This window comes from Botryllus schlosseri, chromosome 10 (assembly GCF_051294905.1).
Source record: "Botryllus schlosseri isolate E-star chromosome 10, Bs_hap1, whole genome shotgun sequence".
In the NCBI taxonomy this organism is placed as follows: domain Eukaryota; kingdom Metazoa; phylum Chordata; class Ascidiacea; order Stolidobranchia; family Styelidae; genus Botryllus; species Botryllus schlosseri.
In genome coordinates this window covers 9,658,427-9,678,298 of record NC_137245.1, presented here as the reverse complement: position 1 = coordinate 9,678,298, position 19,872 = coordinate 9,658,427, and the positions used below count along the sequence as shown (strand labels likewise).

Sequence of the window (19,872 nt, the reverse complement as noted above, 5' to 3'; positions counted from 1 at the left end):
GAACTCAGCGACCATAGAAATTTCTGAACATAAGTACGTGTATTTAGCTGGATACAACGAGTAAAGCAATCTACATCAGGAATATAACCACAAATAAATACATACGATGACACATAGACAACTTTATTTTACCACGAACAATCGAAACCACTTATATCTTCGACATGTCGAACTACACAGATAACACCGATATAACCACGAGATGTTGGGCTGAAACAAATCCTGAATGTTACGATGATTATTCATTCAAAGCTCCATTCGTATAAAATACTACAGACCCATTATGGATCAAATATATTCAAACACTGGGTGCTTTTCCATAAGCTCCTGTACTAAATCGTCCAGCCTACTACCCACAATGCAACTGTTTCTAGTGACCACGTAAATATCGCGGGTAGCGCACTCCAGTGTTTATATCGCTCAGTGGTACGTACGCCATACGGTATCAATACTCGTTGTAAAGACAACAAATTTACAATATTTTAGCAATCGATGCCTTCACATTGTTGCTAGTTAACGCATATACTCAGTACTCACATTACAAAACAATTCCATAAGCTCAGCATCTGATATATCCATCGTAAACATTAATGACAAATCTTCGGCAGTAGGCAAACTATAGGCAAATAACGACTGAGCTATATGAAACTGCTTCGCGGTACCGTAGGACCACTAGGTGTTGCTGTCCCGCCATAGTTGACAATGGAGTATAACGCCTATCTTATAAAGGCTATGATCATAGCAATTTGAGTGGAATATCGGATCTGGGATTTTCTGGGCTCATTTAGCGTTCACATCTGCGTTTTGCCGAAATATCTCAGTGGCATCCCTGGAACCAGCTAGTTATCATAGTTCCGTGGAGTGTCGATATCTCTTTCATCATCATCGACATTAGTTTATGAGCAATTTAGCAATTCTTTACTGTACAATATGATGTCACTATCGTATCCTAGCAACAAAATCAGTTAATGATTTATCTTCTTTGTCTTGCCGCTATTCTTCGGCTGCTATCAAGTTACGACCGACCGACTTCTCCAGCAAAGCGGCTAAGCGTCGACTTCTCACAAAAGCTGGATTCGGTATTATGCAAATTTTAGACGTATGCCTTGACCAGACTGGCTCGACAATAAGGTGCAGTGGAAATGACGTTATAAACATCGTGTGGTCTTACTGGGGAAGACATCGTGGAAATAAGTCGTGAGTATAACAATATACCTACGGTGCTTGTAAGCTCATCTGTTTATGCAATATCGGTTGACAAGTTCTGTTTTGCCTACTTGATACAATGCTGTGAAAACTCCTCAGGTAGGCGATACGACATGGTATGTCTGTTTATATGGCTCAGTGTTGCCAACCACCACACCATCGAATGTTGACATGGAATGGTAACGACCATTCTGCTTAGTTCCGCTTCGCCGGGGCTGTAGTCGGGATGCATTCGCGGCAGCGACTGCCGACGCCGACTATATGCAGTGATCGGGTACCTATGGCTCGCGAGCCATATATGGCTCTTTTGGGTATAAGATATGTCTTTTTACCGAATATTTGTTTTTGTACTGAATTGATCAATATTGCAACGACTTTTAGCAAATTTTCATCACGGCCAGAATAATCATTCTCGTGGCAGTATAAGCATGTATTTGAGAGGTAAAGACAATGCTGTTTTCAGAATTAGGGGCTCAGACCATTCTTTTCAAAATCCTCAAATTTAAGGTACTGTCACGTCGGCGACCAATATCACTCGCGAATTTAATGTACCCGACTTGAAATCTTGGATTGTGCGATACGTTGATTAATCAAAGAGCGGAGCAGACATGGCAATGCCCATATCACAACGCAGTTTTCAAATGCACATTGTCTTCCTGATCTATGGCACGAAATGACCTGCCGTGGACGTGACATTAGGGTTGTTCAAAAATATTTTATTTTCCAAATTTCACTCGCTTTAGTGATATAATTGCCAGGTTGCCCAAAAAAACGCTACACATTTTTTTACTACATACGCTACACACCAAATTTCAGTCAATTCCAACCAGTAAAGGCCGTGCAATCCTAAATTGAAATTTCGACCATTTTTGAATTTATAGTATTTACGGTGGCAAATTTCGTCACTTCGATTTGACCAAACATCGTGTTCCAGGTATGCCTGAAGGGAAAGTGATGCATTTTTCAAAGCTTTTATCTTGAAACTGACCTGTGATAGATTTGAGATGATGAAATTGCTAATTAACGAAAAAATAATTTGACACTGATTTGCTGGTAATGAGTCAACGAAATTAAATAGTCTCGTTAAAACGATGGTGATATATTAGCAAATAAAATACTTTTAAGCCTGAAATCGGGCACCATGAAGAGAAAATTAACTGAAGCATAGGTAAAATACAGCACAATATATTTCCCACGTTAATATCGATACCATAAAGTATCTTTTGTCGAGCCGATGTAGATCTGAAGACGTTGTGGCTGTTTTCTTCGCAATGCGTTATTATATTTGCTTTTCACGACTCCTCTATACCTCTACAAGGCGAATTACGAATGCTGAGTCATTATATTTTCGAATTTTAGCGGATCCGCATCATAGGGCATTTATATGAACTGTAGTGAACTCGCGCCAATGAACAATGGGATGTTTGAGGTATATGTCATGTGACCTGTTGGTTGATAATAATGATGACATATCTTCCTCATATCCATAAATCTTCTGAACCATTTCATATCATTGTGTGTGTCTTGATTGGATGAAAATACAATCTCCTGATTATTGATCCACATTCAAGTCGAAATACAAGCAATTACTACTAAATAAATACAGTCCATCCTCAAGATTACCGGACCACGACTGACCTATCGATCTCGCTTCCCATGACATGCCGCCCTATTTATTGTCGCTTTCTTTTTCTATACTATCTTCTTTACTTTCATTCAGTGTGCATGCCTCCTCTTTACATCGCCTAGGCCAAGGTGGGTGTCAGATTCCATAGACTGCTCCTTGTCGCTTCGACACCTTCCTGTCTTTTCATTGTATCGCATTTTTTTGTGGTGTATTGAACTGATAAAATTGCTAATAAACCAATGATGATGATGATGATCATTGTCTTACCATACAATTGTCTTCACTTGGCCTAGTAATACGGCAATGCGCTTTATTGCACTACTGCAAAAAGAGTTTTGTTTTTGCTGATAGTGAAAGATCCCATAGATGATTAATACGCTCTATAAAGTTGGTATGTTACAATTTGGTTTCCCTGGATTTTGGAGCAAATAACAATCATATCTGAAGTACCATTTATGTCATTAATTGGTGTGTAGACCAATTTCGATTGCAATCAGCAGCGTTTGTCTGGGCCGCTGACTGATGCTAGTGCTTGTGGAACTGCGATTTTGGAATCAGTGAAAAGATAGAATCAATCGAAATGGAGTTTGTTCGGTTCTATTAGCAATAATTATCAAATCTCTACACCACAAGATTACGGTCCAATTAAAAGATGAGGGGTAAGCAAACATTGCACAATGAGTTCTTCATGGCGTATCTAAGGGGTCGTTGTCTCAAATACCGAAACTTGAGACCAACATCGCTATCAACCTAATGATGGCCTGAGATTCCTTGAATGTCTGGAGAATGATGTGTGATCTCTGAAACTCGATGTGGTGGTATATTTATCCGTTAGATGTCTAACTTCTCTTTATTTCCGCTAGTAATTATTTTGTGCGTTTGCCTATCAGTTAATTTATCATTCTGGTGTAGGGCATTCTGAGAGTAGCATGTGTTGCCTGATTTTCTTCTATTCTAACGTTTATATTCTTTGAAGCATAGTCTACACTTTTAGTGAAAAAAAGCTTAGAAAACCGTATGGCCATTGGTGGGTTTTCCTCGCAAGGTCACGACAGTCGACACAATGTCTCGCAAGTAGTAGTTCGCTTGCTAGAGGAATATAGACATTCTACGCAGGATATCGAAAAAATGTCATAATGCGCTGTTAAGACAATATCCACAAGCTTATTTGCTCTGAATATATGTGAAATTCACACTGAAGTGACAAAAGATATCGCCAAAAATATGGGAAATATATTTACTATATTTTACCTGCCTGCCAATTTATTTTCTCTTTATGGTCCCGGATTTCAGTGCTAAAAGTATTATTTGCGATGCATATCACAATCGTTTTAACGGGGCTCTATCAATTTAGTTCTAGATTATCAGTGTCATATTCATTTTTCATATATTAGCCATTTCATCATCCAAACTCTATCACATGCCTTCATCAAGATGTACGTACACACGTGAAAAAAGCATCATTCTCACTTCAAACATGCCTGGAACAAGATGTTTGGTCATATCGAAGTGTCGATATTTGCCACCGTAAATACTATAGATTCAATAATGGTCGAAATTTCAATCCAAGATTGCACGGCCTTTACTGGTCGGAATTGACTGAAATTTGGCGTATAGCGTTTTTTCAGGCTACCTTACAATTTTATCACGAAGCGAGTGAAATTTGGAAAAAACAGTTATTTTTGAACAACTCTAACGTAACATTCACAATTACAAACTCGAATTACAAACAACGCCATAGCTTTCCACGTTCTTGATTGGGAAGTAGCTCTGTGGTACCGGCGATAAAATGTAGTGTTGCGCAACGTTATGTTGCCGAATACTTTGAGAATTGAGAAGTCTATCAGTATTTAGATTTTCGGAATCAGCGTTACAGTTACTTCCGATAGATATCAGACATCAGTTATAATAAATTTAAAGGTATTAACGATGAATTGCGTTATCAATGGTGAGGCTTGGACCGTCTGTGACTTACCTCTCGTTTTGGGCTTAGTTTTCGAACAATAAATTCCAGTTTTTACAGAGAGAATGTGGCGAACACAACGAATCTCATGTAGCGAGTTCGAATTAGCGCTGCCATGATGTCACACATTTTCAATTAGCTGATAGGCATGTATGGCTCTTTAAGAGTTAAAATGGAAAAATAGGGTCAATATGGCTCTTCCGACAAAAAAGGTTCCCGACCCCTGATAGGATTCCTGGCAATCCAAAAGTTATCGTCCCATCCATAGCGCAGAATATACTGAATCTGGTCTTGATCGAAAGCTACTGTCGCACTGATTCCGAATATAGATATTTTTCCAATTGTTGCGTATACCCGCCTCCCGATAAAAGATTGAATTAATAGGCCTAAATCAGGGGTGGGCAATTATTTTCCTCCGCGGGCCAAATGAGAAAAATAAATACGTTGGCGGGTCAACTGAAAAAATGTAGCCAAATTCTCCAGTGTGTTTTAATTTTATTTCTGAATTACATTTTTAATAAATACTGCTCAGTGAATGTGTTGATATTAGGTAATGAGAAAGTGGCGGATAATTTAAAAAAAATATCTATTAGCTGTAATGGTTCGAAACCATGCTAAACGTGATATATTTTATCTCTCTTTAAACCCCTATCCCCGTTCTTCTATTAAGACTCTAAAACTGTGGTTCTCAAACTTTTTTAGGCACGTCTCCTTTTATGATAGTGAGAATTTCGCGCCCACTTATCATGATATCACAAAATAATGAAAAGTGCAACCAGAATGCTAGCAATCCCAACGTCTGATGGCATGTAACATTATGGCTGTTGATGAGAGAATTGTGAAATATATGAAATTGGACAGTACACAGGGCAACAACTATAAGCTGGTGGTATATCCCGCCGAGCGCGAACATTTTTTTTCAGTAAGCTTCGGCTTCGCGCCACTCTTCTGATGCTTTCACGTCTCCCAGTTCGAGAACCACTGCACTGAAATGTATATGCAATAGCACAAAGCTCATTTTCTTAGTCGCTGCCTTCCGAGCAGTGTGCACTGTGCAGATTAAATAGCCGTTATGTTGAGCGAAGCTTGCAGTTTTTCTGAGCTTCGCCCTCCCTTGACCGAGTGTTTCGTGCTTTTGTCATAAGACCAACTTTAATCAAAATCCTTTGTCTCGACGACATGATCGGCAAAAACTGAAAGAATAGGTTTAACCCTGACTCCATAGTATGCGAATATTTAGTACTCCAAATTCTAAACCTAAGCCTTCTTTGAATTTCAGTTTTCGGCTTTCTTTCTTTTTTTGGCGTGCCCGTTAATCCTTTATGGGTGATAGATATGATGAGTCATAGTAATTGCGAGCCCTGATTGACTCGTTTTACGAATTAGGGATTTGGGAACATATCACGTCACAAATTTGAAACACATACCGTATAATGCCTAATGTGACAATGTCAACAAGGAAGGTTTGAACTAAACTATATGGAAAGAGTGATTCCTTGTGACTTCAATTGCTACTCATACTTTGCCACATTGCCTTTATTTTTAATCTGGATTACGCATGCCAGGTATACGTAGTCAGCGTAATCGTGGCATATCAATGAACAGGCTTCAAAGTAAACGAATTTCCTGTTCATTTGATACAGCCTATGGTTTTGGTCATTCAAAAAGCAAGTTTTATGTTTTGAATTCCAAGCAAACTTTCGCGGGCCGCACAGAATAGCTTCGCGGGCCGCACTTTACCCAGGTCTGGCCTAAATAAAAATACACATCATGTGCAGGCGGGACCGAAACAGCACTTCGTCAGTCCCCCCAAATCGTTGGTATTGGGTCCCCTATTGGGTGATAAACCAAACTTCTGGGGGCCCTTCTGGGAAGATCACAGACCGCCCCCCAGACTATAGGTTTTAGTCGCTAGTTATCATCGAGATTTTTATCCTCATTCTGCTCACGTAATCAGATTTATCGGTAGAGCAGAGTGAGGTATCTTGGAAAATGTAGGGCCCGTAAATAATAATTAAATATACCTTCGGGTGAAACCCGTTGGTATAATGACTTCGTTACCTGATGTTATTTCGTGACCTCCTGTCTGCTATCCCAAAAGATATTGAAATCGCCTAAACGTACATAACTAAAAGACGCATACGATTTCAAATTTACCAATTTGCCGGGATAGCATTTATCTCGTGGGGTTCAGATTGACCCGACAGGAACAATCGCCGCCAAAAAAGACACACCAAGGCCGATATAGTTTAACCCAACACGAAGTGCGACCCCATAAAGATCGCCAGTAATAATATTATAACTTAGCATTATGTCTGTGGAGGGAATTTATGTATAAAAGATCGCCCCAGATGTTGGCCGGATCCTGCCCGCGACGGGATTTTGTCCGGCCCGCGGACAGGTTCCCGTCTTATATGATAATGTGGCCCGCAGCCCCAGTCTGCCGAGATTCCGCATTGCTTGCCTACTACGTCAAATTTTAGCGATTATATGTTGATATATACGTGAATGCGCAGCGTGCGAGAGTGGAGCTTACGCGTAAGCTCGTCGAAGCGAGAAGACTTGCATTATCGGCATTTACGATGTACTCAGTCCTAATGAATTAATATCTTGGTAAATTTGGGTACCAGGCATATCAAACGCCTTGAAATCTTAATTAAGGATTGCACCGTGCGTTAATTGATCACAGAGAAGCAGAGAAGCATGGCGGCGCCTGTATGACATTGCAGGTGTCAAATTCACCTTGTATTCGTCATTTTCTGCGAGAAATGGCTTTGAAGTGACATTGCTGTCGTTGAACCACATTCATTAAATACGATTTATTCCTTGTATATCTGGATATGGATAAATGGGCGAATAATGTATCGATTCAGCAATCCGGCCCGCCAAGTACCTAATTTTTCTATATCCGGACCGCCGACTGCAGAAGTTGCCCGCCCCTGGCCTATATTAATGTACGTACACGATATCTAGCGACGATTCGGGCCACATAATGCCACATGCTGAAGTACATATTGACGTTTTAAACTTCGCCAAATGTATGAACTGGGGCAATCAGATGAGATAATATTCCCATAAAATGCCACCAATTTCGACGATGACTTGCAATAGGGAATATAAGCTTATGCCTTAGGCCAGACTTGAAAATGTATTCGACGTACCATTGAATCGCGTACTGCGCAAAGAAAATTTCGAGATTAAATAAAATCTCTCCGGAAATCGAGAGTCAATTCGTAAATTCAAATTGCATGTCGACGACCGCCAACACGTACTAATTGAATTACGTGTCCACGGCCGCACAAAATTTCCTTCTACGGCCGAAGGTTGGCCACCCCTGGTGTAGGTAATAGAGATGCTTTTGTTTGTTTGTGGTATTTATGGTGTTTGTCGACTACTATGGTCATTTGCACCAGGCCGATATTGCTCATTATTTTCCGTAACTGCCGACTTACAGCACGGCCCACCACTAGGCTTTTTGTAAGACACTGCTTACGCAGATGAGGTGGCGAGGAGGAGCCTAGGTAAACCTCCAACAATTAGGTATCGGAATTCTGAAGTCGACCTCGGACATGCTATTTGACTAATTCCTAAATTTCGTTTCTGACCAATGTTTATTAGTAGTAAGAAGGTGTAATGAGAAAATTAGTAAGTTACATCTCTGTATTGGTTGCTAACTCATACACGTAAGAGCTACGTAAGGTCAAAATTTGGTCAAAATTAAGTTTTTTCAGGTAAAAATCTTTCGTTTTTTTTAGGTAAAAAAATTTCCCTAGTTATGAGACAATCATAACAGTCACTGTGGGATATAATTTTCGAAATAAATTGGTAATACTGTCTCCGGGAGGAAATCCTAGAATATGCGTAAATATCCATAATTTTGAAGGCTTTAAGTAGGCTGAAAAATTTTTCGTAAATCAACATCAACAATAATATTTTTTGAGCAGATTTATGATACTTGAAATTTTTCTTCGCGCATGGCGCGATTTAATGCTATGGATATTGATTCTATTATCGGGACCACCGCCCTCGCAAAAATACGATAAAAAATAAATCAAAATAACTATAATTTACTGAAATAAGTTTAAATGTAATCTCAATTAAAAGAGAACGGTGTATTCCTAGAGTTGGTTGAGGCCGTTTGCGGGTCGTTTGTCTTTATTCCGGGGCAAGGTGATACTTGGTTGTACACCGAAACGTTTCTTCCCTCGAAATTGTCGAAGAGAAGAATATCATTCGAGTGGGCGTAGTCGGTTTATCTACGGCGAAAGACTATACACGACTCTCAGTGGTCGACTCGAAATAGACCCACTACCGTAAAATTACATGAATGCCATCACGAATTACGATCAAAACCCTTAAAATGTCACGCTCTAGCACCATATACTTGCGAAAAAACGATTGCTTACATTTTTTATTGATGTCAATTTTTGAAAGTCCACCGGTCCGCCAGAATTTTCTTAGGTCAAAATCTTCCGTTTTTAGTTGAAGAAAAATCGACCCAACTACCAATTATATTTTAGGTGTGGTGGCAACGCAGTCAGCACCTCTTGCGGCTCTCCCAATGTTGAGTCTATTTTGAAGTCAATTTGTCAAGGCAAGAAGCAGTGTACTGTTACTGCTAGTAACGCAATTTTTGGCAGTCCTTGCGCCCCTGGGGTGGATGAGTATCTCACATTTGATTATGAATGCGTACCCGGTAAGTACTTTGTTTCAGGGTGGTTTTTTAGTCTTCATCTAAGCAGAAGAACGGCAGAACGGTGCAGTGTTGCAATTTAGTAATGAATCGCGCCAACAGCCCTTGCCTCTAGAATTATGACTGTTTTATTCTTAGGTCCTCCAACTACTACTACTGCTGCCTTGACGACGGAAGCAGAATCAACTGCTGCTGCCGTGACGACATTGCAATCCACTGCAGAACCAACAACTGATTTCACGACAACACTGCAATCCACTGCAGAACCAACAACTGATTTCACGACAACACTGCAATCCACTGCAGAACCAACAACTGATTTCACGACAACATTGCAATCCACTGCAGAAACAACCACTGATCCTGTAACCACTCCGCAATCCACTGCAGCACCAACTACTGTTCCTGTAACTACACTGCTATCTACTTTAGAGCCAGTTTCTGGTCCCGTAACTACTCCGCAATCCACTGCGCAATCGACAAATGTACATGGGACCACTCCGCAATCCACTGCAGCACCAACTACTGTTCCTGTAACTACACTGCCATCTACTTTAGAGCCAGTTTCTGGTCCCGTAACTACTCCGCAATCCACTGCGCAATCGACAAATGTACATGGGACCACTTCGCAATCCACTGCAGAACCAACCACTCCTCCCGTAGCTAACACGCAATCCACTGCAGAACCAACTACTGTTCCTGTAACTAAACTGCAATACACCTTAGAGCCAGTTGCTGGTCTCGCAACTTCTGCGCAACCGACTTATGTACATGTGACCACTTCGCAATCCACTGCAGAACCAACTGCTATCCCCGTAATGAATTCACAGTCTGTCGTAGAACCAACTGCTGTCTCCATTACCTCATCGCAATCCACTACGCTCCCTGTCGTTCTCCCCTTGTCCACACTGGAGTCTAACGCAGAATCAGTAACCACGAGGGAGCGAGCTACAACTCTGAAATTCGCAGAAGCAGGCGGTGAGAATTTTTCATCACCTTACCTCTTGAGCCGTAATTTTGACAATCTTGATTTTCTGTTGATACAAGATTGTCATGTCATATGTATGGATTTTGACCCCTTAAATTATAAATATGAACGGCACCGCAAGAAAAATCGTATCCGTTTGTGAAAGTCAGCGATATCTCCCTGATGAATGTTATGAATAATTTCCAAATGACGGCGTGTCTATTTGATTTAATCCAAGTCTGTTGCAGTGAACACAGCATTGACAAGGACTCTACAGACATTTTCACTTACAACGGGCACACAGTCAACTATACGAAGGCTATCACAGCACTTGATTCGAAAATAGGTTGAACCGCTTGTCTTAAATTATCTTCTATCTTTACATTCAATCATCATGAAATAATATCCAGGCCACGATCTGGAAATTCATGTTCTGCTCTGCCATCTTATTATCCTTCATTTATATTTCAGCCTCTGGTGCGGCAATGTCGAGTGCGGCTCTGGGTGGCCTTCTTGTTGGAATCTTTGTTGTCCTGGTCATGGTCGTTTTGGTCCTGGTATTTAGGAAAAAGTAAGTTTGGCTTGATATTCTCGCGGGGACGTTCCATCCTGTTGTTTCGACTTCTCTATATCTCTGATTATTTGTGATCTTTAAAATATACTAGATTTTCATAGCTGATTATTGTCAATTCCAATGATTGAAAGATTAACGCAATCCTTTGCACAGCGTTCTACAAATTTGTCAGTATACAGAGTTAAGTTTTCCCCGAACCCCTTTTCTCGCGGCCAATATTATGCATAAAAAGCTTCGATTCTAAACCAGTGGTTCCCAAACCTTTTCAGCTTGTGGTAGCCTACACAAGAAAAGTTGGTTGAAAAAAACTATTGCCATGTGTTAATGCGATGGGGGTTCTTATTTATACCAACGTCCAAGATATACGACTGAAACGAGGCCGTATTGTTGACCAACACGCCTCATTTGTTCGTCGATTTCAATTGAAAAGTCTCTCTCGTGCACAGCTTCTAATTTCAGTCAAAACGGAATCGCCATATCCCCATAGCCATGAAGACGCAAATGGCAACTTAATTCTGTGGGGGGGGGAAGGGGGGTCGTTCGCTAACCGTTGTCTTTTAAAAGTGGCACGCACCATCTGACTGGATGAACTCAGCTCTTTTAAGCAGCTATTCATTGATGTGGTTATAGTTTTAATCAGAGATGACCAAAGTAGCCAGTTTTGCTTAGGGTTGCATTTAAAACGAACGATATTTTAAAGCAGTGTTTGAAACAAATGCCTTTTTCAAAACATTTTTTTTTCAAACGTTGTCTAATAATGTCATATTGCAAATAATTCCGAAAAAACCTGTTATATGAGCCCACGGGCAATTCGCACCCAATATAGTCGACATGGAGAGGCTGGAACCCTCGAAATCGTCACCGGCACAACATGCAGAGCACGGAGATAAAGATCAGGGGTCACCAACACGCAGACCGCGGATTGCATGCGGCCCACAACGTCGTATTTTGCGGTCCGCGATCTGATTTCAGATTTCAGGAAAACGCTAAGTCAAACATTTTGAAAAGCTGAAATCGATATCAGTTTAAAAATATTGTTCTTGTTGTTGAAACTTAGCTATTCTCATGTGCCCAACGTCCATACTCCTCACTAACTGAAACGTCTTAGGCGATGGCAACAGCATTCAAGGGAGAGTCAGCTGATATGTATAGGCATATTGCTGTTTCAGAAATTGCCAAGGCCTAGACGCTTAGGGCGTACCCACACGACCAAGCGTGACAATGAGATAGATAGTCTATCAGCTAGTACAGTGTCTCTCTAGCCCCGACATCGATTCCTTAAGTCACCGAAAAGCGTTGTAATTGTCAGGTATTGTACGCAGCTCATAGTTCAAAATAAAATGAAATTAGTGATATGATCTTTTTGTTGTAATAGAATATTTGTATTTCTTTATCAAAAGATTACTTCTTTTGTAGTAACTATGCCCGTCGCCCATGTTAGCGAGCAATGAGTTGTACTGACTTAAGGATTTTAAATATATATGCGTTTGCTAAAAGGGTGACATCAATTTTGTCTCGATATTGCATTTTTGCTGACCACGACCCGTTTTGAGTTGACGACCACCGGTATAGATCATTGGTACGGAATGGGTGTTTTGATGATGAAGACCGCCGACCGTAAAAATGCTGCATAACGATGCAGTCCTAGTTGAAGATATTTTTTGTCTGTTTATGACAGTGGCTGGAAGCTCTTTTCGTTGACGGAGCGATATTTACCCTATATTTTCAATTGTTAATATCAACCCACTGTGACGCCACAATGGAATATTCGTGACGACATGGCTAAAAAACAAAACACAAAAACAAAAACGATGTTTTAAACAAGAGCCGTGTTTCAAACACGTTTGTTTTAAATTGATTTTTGGTTCAAATGTATCCCTAGTAGTGTTGCTACTTTGAAGTAGAAAAAGAGGCTCGAAGAGTACTCAAGTAAATAGTTTCAAGTAGCATACTTACTACTAGCAGCTGATTTTGGGTGGCTTTTTTCGAAATTGCAATGGACATCTTCTCGACTACTACAAAAGGATTATAATGACACGTCTTATTATAGGTGCAATTTTCTAATATGTATTAAGTTATTACGGAGTGGAATTATTTTAAAACATAACCACCCGATTGTGTTGAACAACTAGGCAATACCCATACTTGAGTACCACAAAATAATAGAAGTACTACATTATTGACCGTTGCATGATCAATCGTGAGTTATAGACTATAGTGCATACACTTGAGTCATTTTTCAGGCCCTTTCATTTGCACCTTCCACTTGAAATAGTCTTGCGTATCCTTTAAAGAGCTATTTCTAATTGTAATTGAGAAGAGTTTCTCGGCATTATTTCTACTTATACTTTGACCAACTCTTACTTTATACCCGCATTGTCCGCTTTCAGCAAAGTATACGCGCAGGAATATCACGACGAAACATCGGATCAGGCGGTTGAAAACGGTCTCGACGATTCGACAGTCGGAGAGAAGGAAAGCTTGATCGCAGCAACTGCGCGCGAACTCCCGCAGGTTACCGTAACGTCAAAATCAGGGCACGACGTTAATAACAGTGTTAAAAGTTCGAGGCAGGAAGCATCTCAGCCGCAGCTGTTTGAAGCACACCACGTCAGCGACGACGGGAGTGAACCGGAATGTCCTTCCATAAACGAGAGCAGGGAGATAGCAATAAGCGAATGGTACTTGGACGACGAGGGATATGATGCTATCGAAGACAAGTGTCAAGAAGCTAAGGTTGAATCCGTTTGGACGTACGTCTCCGTTCCGACGTCTCAGGGCAAGAAATCAGCCTCGGCTGAGAACCGTTCCGAGTCCGACAAAGATGCGTTAAAAACCGCGCTCTCGCTGAAATCCACGACCAGCGTCAAGTCACAGGTACATATAGAACACGATTCTGCTGAACTGGAACGTTCTCCGTCACAAAACTCTGTGCTCAACCATTCCGTACCCGGTGAAGATGCGGAAGAACCCGCGCTTTCGCTAAAATACGCGAGTAGCGTCAAGTCAGATGTGCCAATAGAACACGCCGCTACTGGGAAAGAAAGTTCTCTCTCGCGAAAAGCTGCTGCCGAATTGGCGGCAGTTGATTGCCAACCGCAAGGCGTGTCTCTTCACGATTCTGCTTCTAACGGTTCGATCGCAACTGGAGGAGATTCGACCAAGTCCGAAGCCGCGATGCAAGATTCCGCTGGTGGGCAACTGGAATGCGATTAGTCTACGAAAGAAGAATGCCATACATGCCGTTGGAAAATACGGAGGTGTTGCAATGACCTTTTTCAAAATCAGGCTAGTGTTGTGACCATGAAGTTGATTATACATTCATATAAGTGCAAAAGTACGTTCATAACTGTGGATAATTTGCGTTTATTTGATATGATTGATTGACAGGACAGTAACTTTAACAAGGCTCGTGTTCAGGGCTGTGGAGTCGGTAAATTTTACCACGGATTCCAGCTCCTACTCCAGACATTTTCATTATACCGACTCCAACTCCGACTCCACACATTTTCAATATACCGACTCCTGAGTCTTTAAACGTACCGACTCCGGCTCCGACTGTTTTCTTAAGAGAACTCCGACTCCAACAGTACTACCAATTTACTTCAAAAATTATATGCCACATTGACGTTTAAAGGACTATCATATAACCATTAACATCAAACATTGAACATATGCAAACATATGTTTAACGATGGCATGCAAAATTGTTTCATTGTGGCACAGCTCGAATTATTGACTAAGCAATTAACATGAAATAATGCCTTTCTAAATATCATACATTTTTTCATAATTTATAACTTTTTATAACATGGACTCTCTAATATCGTAATATGTATGAATCATTCACACATGGCATATATCCGATCCTGTATAATTAAAATGTAAATAAAACAATCGAAGTGTAGCTCTTGTGTATGAGTCAGAAACTAATACAGAGATGTAACTTACTAATTTTCTCATTACATACTATACTACTTATACAAGCACACACACTCTCACGCAGCGCAGACGCGCTTTATGATGGCACGCTTGAACCTCCGAAACTATCGCGTGAAATATTTCTTGAATTGTTGCAAACTGCTACTAGTAGCGTTGAATTCAGCTTTAATGACACGATGTTCCGTCAATGCAATGGTATTTCGATGGGTTCACCGTTGGGACCTAGTCTGGCCGATATATTCGTGGGATACCATGAAAAGAAATTGTTTGAAAACGTCGCAAAACCTCTCCTCTATTTTAGATATGTCGATGACACCTTTGTTGTCTTTAAAAATGAGCGAGAGTGTAATAATTTCTTCGAAAAATTGAATTGTCTCCACCCAGCTCTACAATTTACCGTGGAAAAGGAAACTGATGCTGCCCTTCCCTTTTTAGACGTCTTAGTAGAGAGATCAGGACAAACGTTTTTAACGTCGGTGTACAGAAAACCTACTTTCACTGGTCATTATATTCGTTGGGATTCATTCTGCCCGAAGCGGCGTAAATTAAACCTCATTTCATCTCTCGTTAATCGCGCCTTGCACCTCTGCTCACCGGAAAAACTGTCACGCGAATTGGATGATATCCACTTGATTCTCTCCAAAAATGGCTATCCGGACCACATATTAAAATGATCCATCTCTAGGGTATTGAAAAAATCGGATACAGCTCCAAAGTATGGCCCAGAAAAATGCCCGGCATTTTTACACCTACCTTGGCTAGGTAACGTGTCTAGCCGATTTGAAAAGCTTATTAAATCGGCTGTTCACCGTTGCTACTACAGCATTAACACGCATGTAGTGTACACGACAAAACCCTAGTTACCCAACTCTCGAAAAGATGTACTTCCTGCCTTTGATGCAAGTAATGTTAGTAGTTAGTATGATCGGTCGCGATTCGCCATTGGTTCTTATGGGTGCACCCGACCGGTGCCGCGAAAACTCGACCGGTGACCCTTTCAGACCCCCCTTCCACCCGACCGGTGCCTGGGTTGGTATAGGCATCTCTCGACCGGTAACCCTTTTCGGTATAGGGATCTCTCGACCGGTGCCTCGAAATTCGTCTTGAACCGGTGACCCTTTTCGGTATAGGGATCACTCAACCGGTGCTAGTATAGCCATCTCTCGACCGGTAACCCTTTTCAGCATAGGGATCGGTCGCACGCGGCTTCGTTGTTGGCATATCGTACTTTTGGGTATAGACATCTCTCGAGTGGTGGCTTATGGTTGTGTTGACATGTCGTACTTCGTGTTGAATGTGTATCAAGTAAATAGTCACGTGATTGATTCTTAGTTAAAGTGTATATCCCAAATTATTTTATATGACCGATTCGAGGTAATCCCAACGTTTACGGTGAGTACGACAATGATATATCGTTATTCTTACGGACGCGGCGATGATTCGTACTTTCGTTGATAGAATGCTAGCGGCATGTCGTACTTTCACCAAAAAGGGTGTGAAATAGTTTGCTAAATCTAGGAATCAGTCGCTTGGTTTACCACGGAACCGTCGTAGACGGCGATTCCAATACCAACAATAGCCGCGTTCACATATTAACACTCCAAATAGGTGTGAAATAGTTTGCAAACCCTGCGTTCGCTGACAAGATAATGTCTCAGACATACGCGACTTGATGTTACAGGCATATCGATCGCTCACGCGGTGAAATTTTCGTAAGCAGTTTGGCACAGAGCTTGATTTCACTCGTACGATTTAATAAGTAACGAATAACAGACCGCCAGTGTCGGTAACTTGAATAGCGACAAATTGTCACTTATTTCCGCTCTAACCCTAATTCTTTGTGAAGTGAACGCTCATTCAAATAGGTGTGAAATAATTTTAAAATCCTACGACACTGACAGGGTAATGCTTCGGACAAAGCGATCCCTCATGCCCGCTCACAAGGTAATATTTCCGTAATTAGTTTGTCACAGAGTCGTCACAGACGGTGATTCGTAAACCAACAATTTGACACTTTCTGGTATGGTCGCTATATGTTTCTGACACTTTGTCCGTGTTTGACTTTAGTTGTATGATAAGAATCATGCGAATATTCAAGCAATGTATCAATTGAATGAAATGAAACTTACTACACAGCTCAAGTTGATTCGTATTTGAATGTGTTGATCCGGTACAATTCTAATTAATTTGAGAAATCTTTTTAACGTGATCTTTTGATTCGACCGTAACCTGAATATTACTGACGCCGACTTTCAGTCACATTGAATTATTCACACATTCCACGCCGCTGTTTTAACAGTTATAGAATCAATACCAACTATCTCTAACCCGATAATATTCAATCATTTTGGTAATTTACCAACTTTAAATCCATTCGCGGATGTACTAAAGGTAAATCCAAATAATCCAAAATGAAATATTTGGACTTTGACATAGTCTGAATTGAAATAGATTGACAAACATGACTACCAACTTTCCCGCAGTCCCATTTCGATATTATATGCACATTGATTTGACACAAGTAATGAAACATTATAACTCTATTCGCGATCCCGCTTTCCGTTTGTCAAAGAGATATTTTAACATCTTACCATACTCAAAAGAATTCTTCACAACATTAACAATTGTTAAAAATCTAGTTTTCACTTACTTGATTATATCACTACAACTCACAAACTTGAATTAATTCATCCTGGCTGTATTCGTATGATCGGTCTTTTTTATTCGATTGTAAAGGTCGTTACTATTCTGAAGACAAAGTATTTACTAATCGGTACATATACGATTTGACTTGGACATATTATATTTTGAGTATACGAGATTTGAATGTCCGAACAATAACTGAGAATTAATTTATCACAATTAAATCCGTATATTACAGCGTAAAAGATATTGGGGGGTCAGCAACTCTGTACGGTCGTAGTTACAACCACATTAACTAATCTACCCAGGCAACTCGTCATGATCATTCTTGAAATCAACACAAACACGACCACTGACTTGAGTTAACCGCGAAACAGCATCAAGTTTTAAATCCGCTTGCAGCTGACGGATTATTCGAATGCATCGATGGAGAATATTATTGAACTCGTCGGTATTGTTACTTCAACAAATTACACCGACTGCGAAAGTTAATATCGAATGGTAAGACTTGATCACATATTTGTTGATCACAGACATGACAAAAAAACATTACCGAGATTTTATAAACTAGTCATATTACTCTACACATCTATCAATATCAAAATGCGAGTCATCCAATTTTTCTACTAAAGTAACATTGCACTTTCGGATTCGGTATAGTCATACAAATTGTATTAAATCCAACATCAAAACAAAAGGATTTTTTTTTAGTTTATTGAAATCAAATCATTCGTCTTCGACTTGTGCTTTTCTAGATTGCACGCAATAATTCGTTACGAACGAGCTGTAACCAAAGTTAAGAATTCTTTGTGTCCACAGATATAGAAGATGAATATAGCTAACACAATCGCGAATCGATGTTTCAGAGTATTTCACGGATGTAATAAACTTGTTAGTGTCGCCTATCTAAAAGTATGCATGCGTTCGATTTCCATACCGACTGTTGCGATGTTTAGGATTCGTTTACAATGACCAAGAGTGAGGATTTAACATCAATGTCGTTACTGGAGGTATTCACAACAGAGAATCGAAACATTACACAGTGTGAAAATATATCTTTGATATCAAAGCACTATCCCAAGTACACGATTAATACTCAACTTCGTTCACACTTTCTATAGAACGTGCTAAATGTAAAATATCACGAGGTTGCACTCTAAGACTTTGATCATTACAAAAGTAAATTGAATATGTTTGCTCGACGCATTCAATTCAACTAGAAATGTCTAGTGCACAACAATCGTAATATTAAGGAAGTACTTGCTACACTGTAATTCACTAAACGTGTTTTGCATTGTTGTTCATTTGTAGCATTGATTGAAATTGAACCCTCAAATAATAATTCCCGACACGAAACCAAACCGCTGAAAGTCGTTACCAACACAAAGAAACACTTTGTACGATGTTTGCCAAATGTACCCTATGGCTAGGTGTACTAGAATTATTTGTGTAACACATACACCGACAATGTAATCGAAAATTTTTCCGTTGTCATTCGCTAAAGTAAATGTCATCACAATACTCTGTCACTAAAGATCTTACTTGTATCTGATTGAATCACCGATAATTAACTCGCTAAATCAAACCATAAGGAAATTTCACTCACTCATCAGATATGAAACAGCGTCGCTTAATCGGTGTAGATCGTTTTTCTAAATGCAAATCATACCTGACCAACAGAAAACAATTTTCACTCACCTTGTAATGAAACCAAGTGGCGGACCTTCGTTCAATATTTTGTTTGTGTCAAATACTTTGCAATAAACACAGTGGAGTGGTCGAGCTTTACATCAGCAGACTGTAATCTGTAAATCAAGCTTACATCCGACTTGTAACTGTATCGTTTACCTAACCGAGTTGTATGCACAGTTTGATATTTTTTGTTATTTGGTAATTGCTGAATATACAACTTCGAAATACTCCCTTGAACGTAATTTCCATCATCGTAATAATCGAAGTACATTTGTGTCGAATTCGTAACAGCCGACTATGACATGATAAATTTTTGACAAGTTATGCTTGGAAGATTGGTTGTATATCACGAAAAATAATTACCGCTCATATTGATACTGTTATCCATTGTTCGGTATTTTCAAACGAGTAAAATTTATTACTTGAGTAACTCCGCTTAATGCAAATGTAAACACAACCGTCTTTCAACATCACAAAGACATCGATACAAAGTATACAATCAAACGCAACAAGTTTTACTTTTGTAGGTTGTGTATGGTTATCCTGCATAACTCATTTCTTACCA

The 19,872-nt window shown here is 40.0% G+C and overlaps 1 protein-coding gene and 1 long non-coding RNA gene across 2 annotated transcripts in view; both read left to right on the top strand.

The window, feature by feature from the left end:
• The window catches only part of LOC145448138 (uncharacterized), an 88,834-nt gene extending 70,307 nt beyond the window's left edge, over positions 1 to 18,527 (top strand). Inside the window, exon 2 of the long non-coding RNA XR_013917819.1 lies at positions 16,465 to 18,527. This is a non-coding gene — a long non-coding RNA (uncharacterized LOC145448138). The remainder of the gene's footprint in view (positions 1 to 16,464) is intronic.
• LOC145448130 (uncharacterized) lies at positions 980 to 14,389 on the top strand. The gene is made up of 5 exons (XM_080326456.1): positions 980 to 1,197; positions 9,317 to 9,492; positions 9,628 to 10,467; positions 10,928 to 11,027; positions 13,421 to 14,389. Exons 1-5 carry the CDS (start codon positions 1,085 to 1,087, stop codon positions 14,244 to 14,246), a joined length of 2,055 nt encoding a protein of 684 aa, XP_080182582.1. The 5' UTR covers positions 980 to 1,084; the 3' UTR covers positions 14,247 to 14,389.
• Positions 18,528 to 19,872: the final 1,345 nt, after the last annotated feature.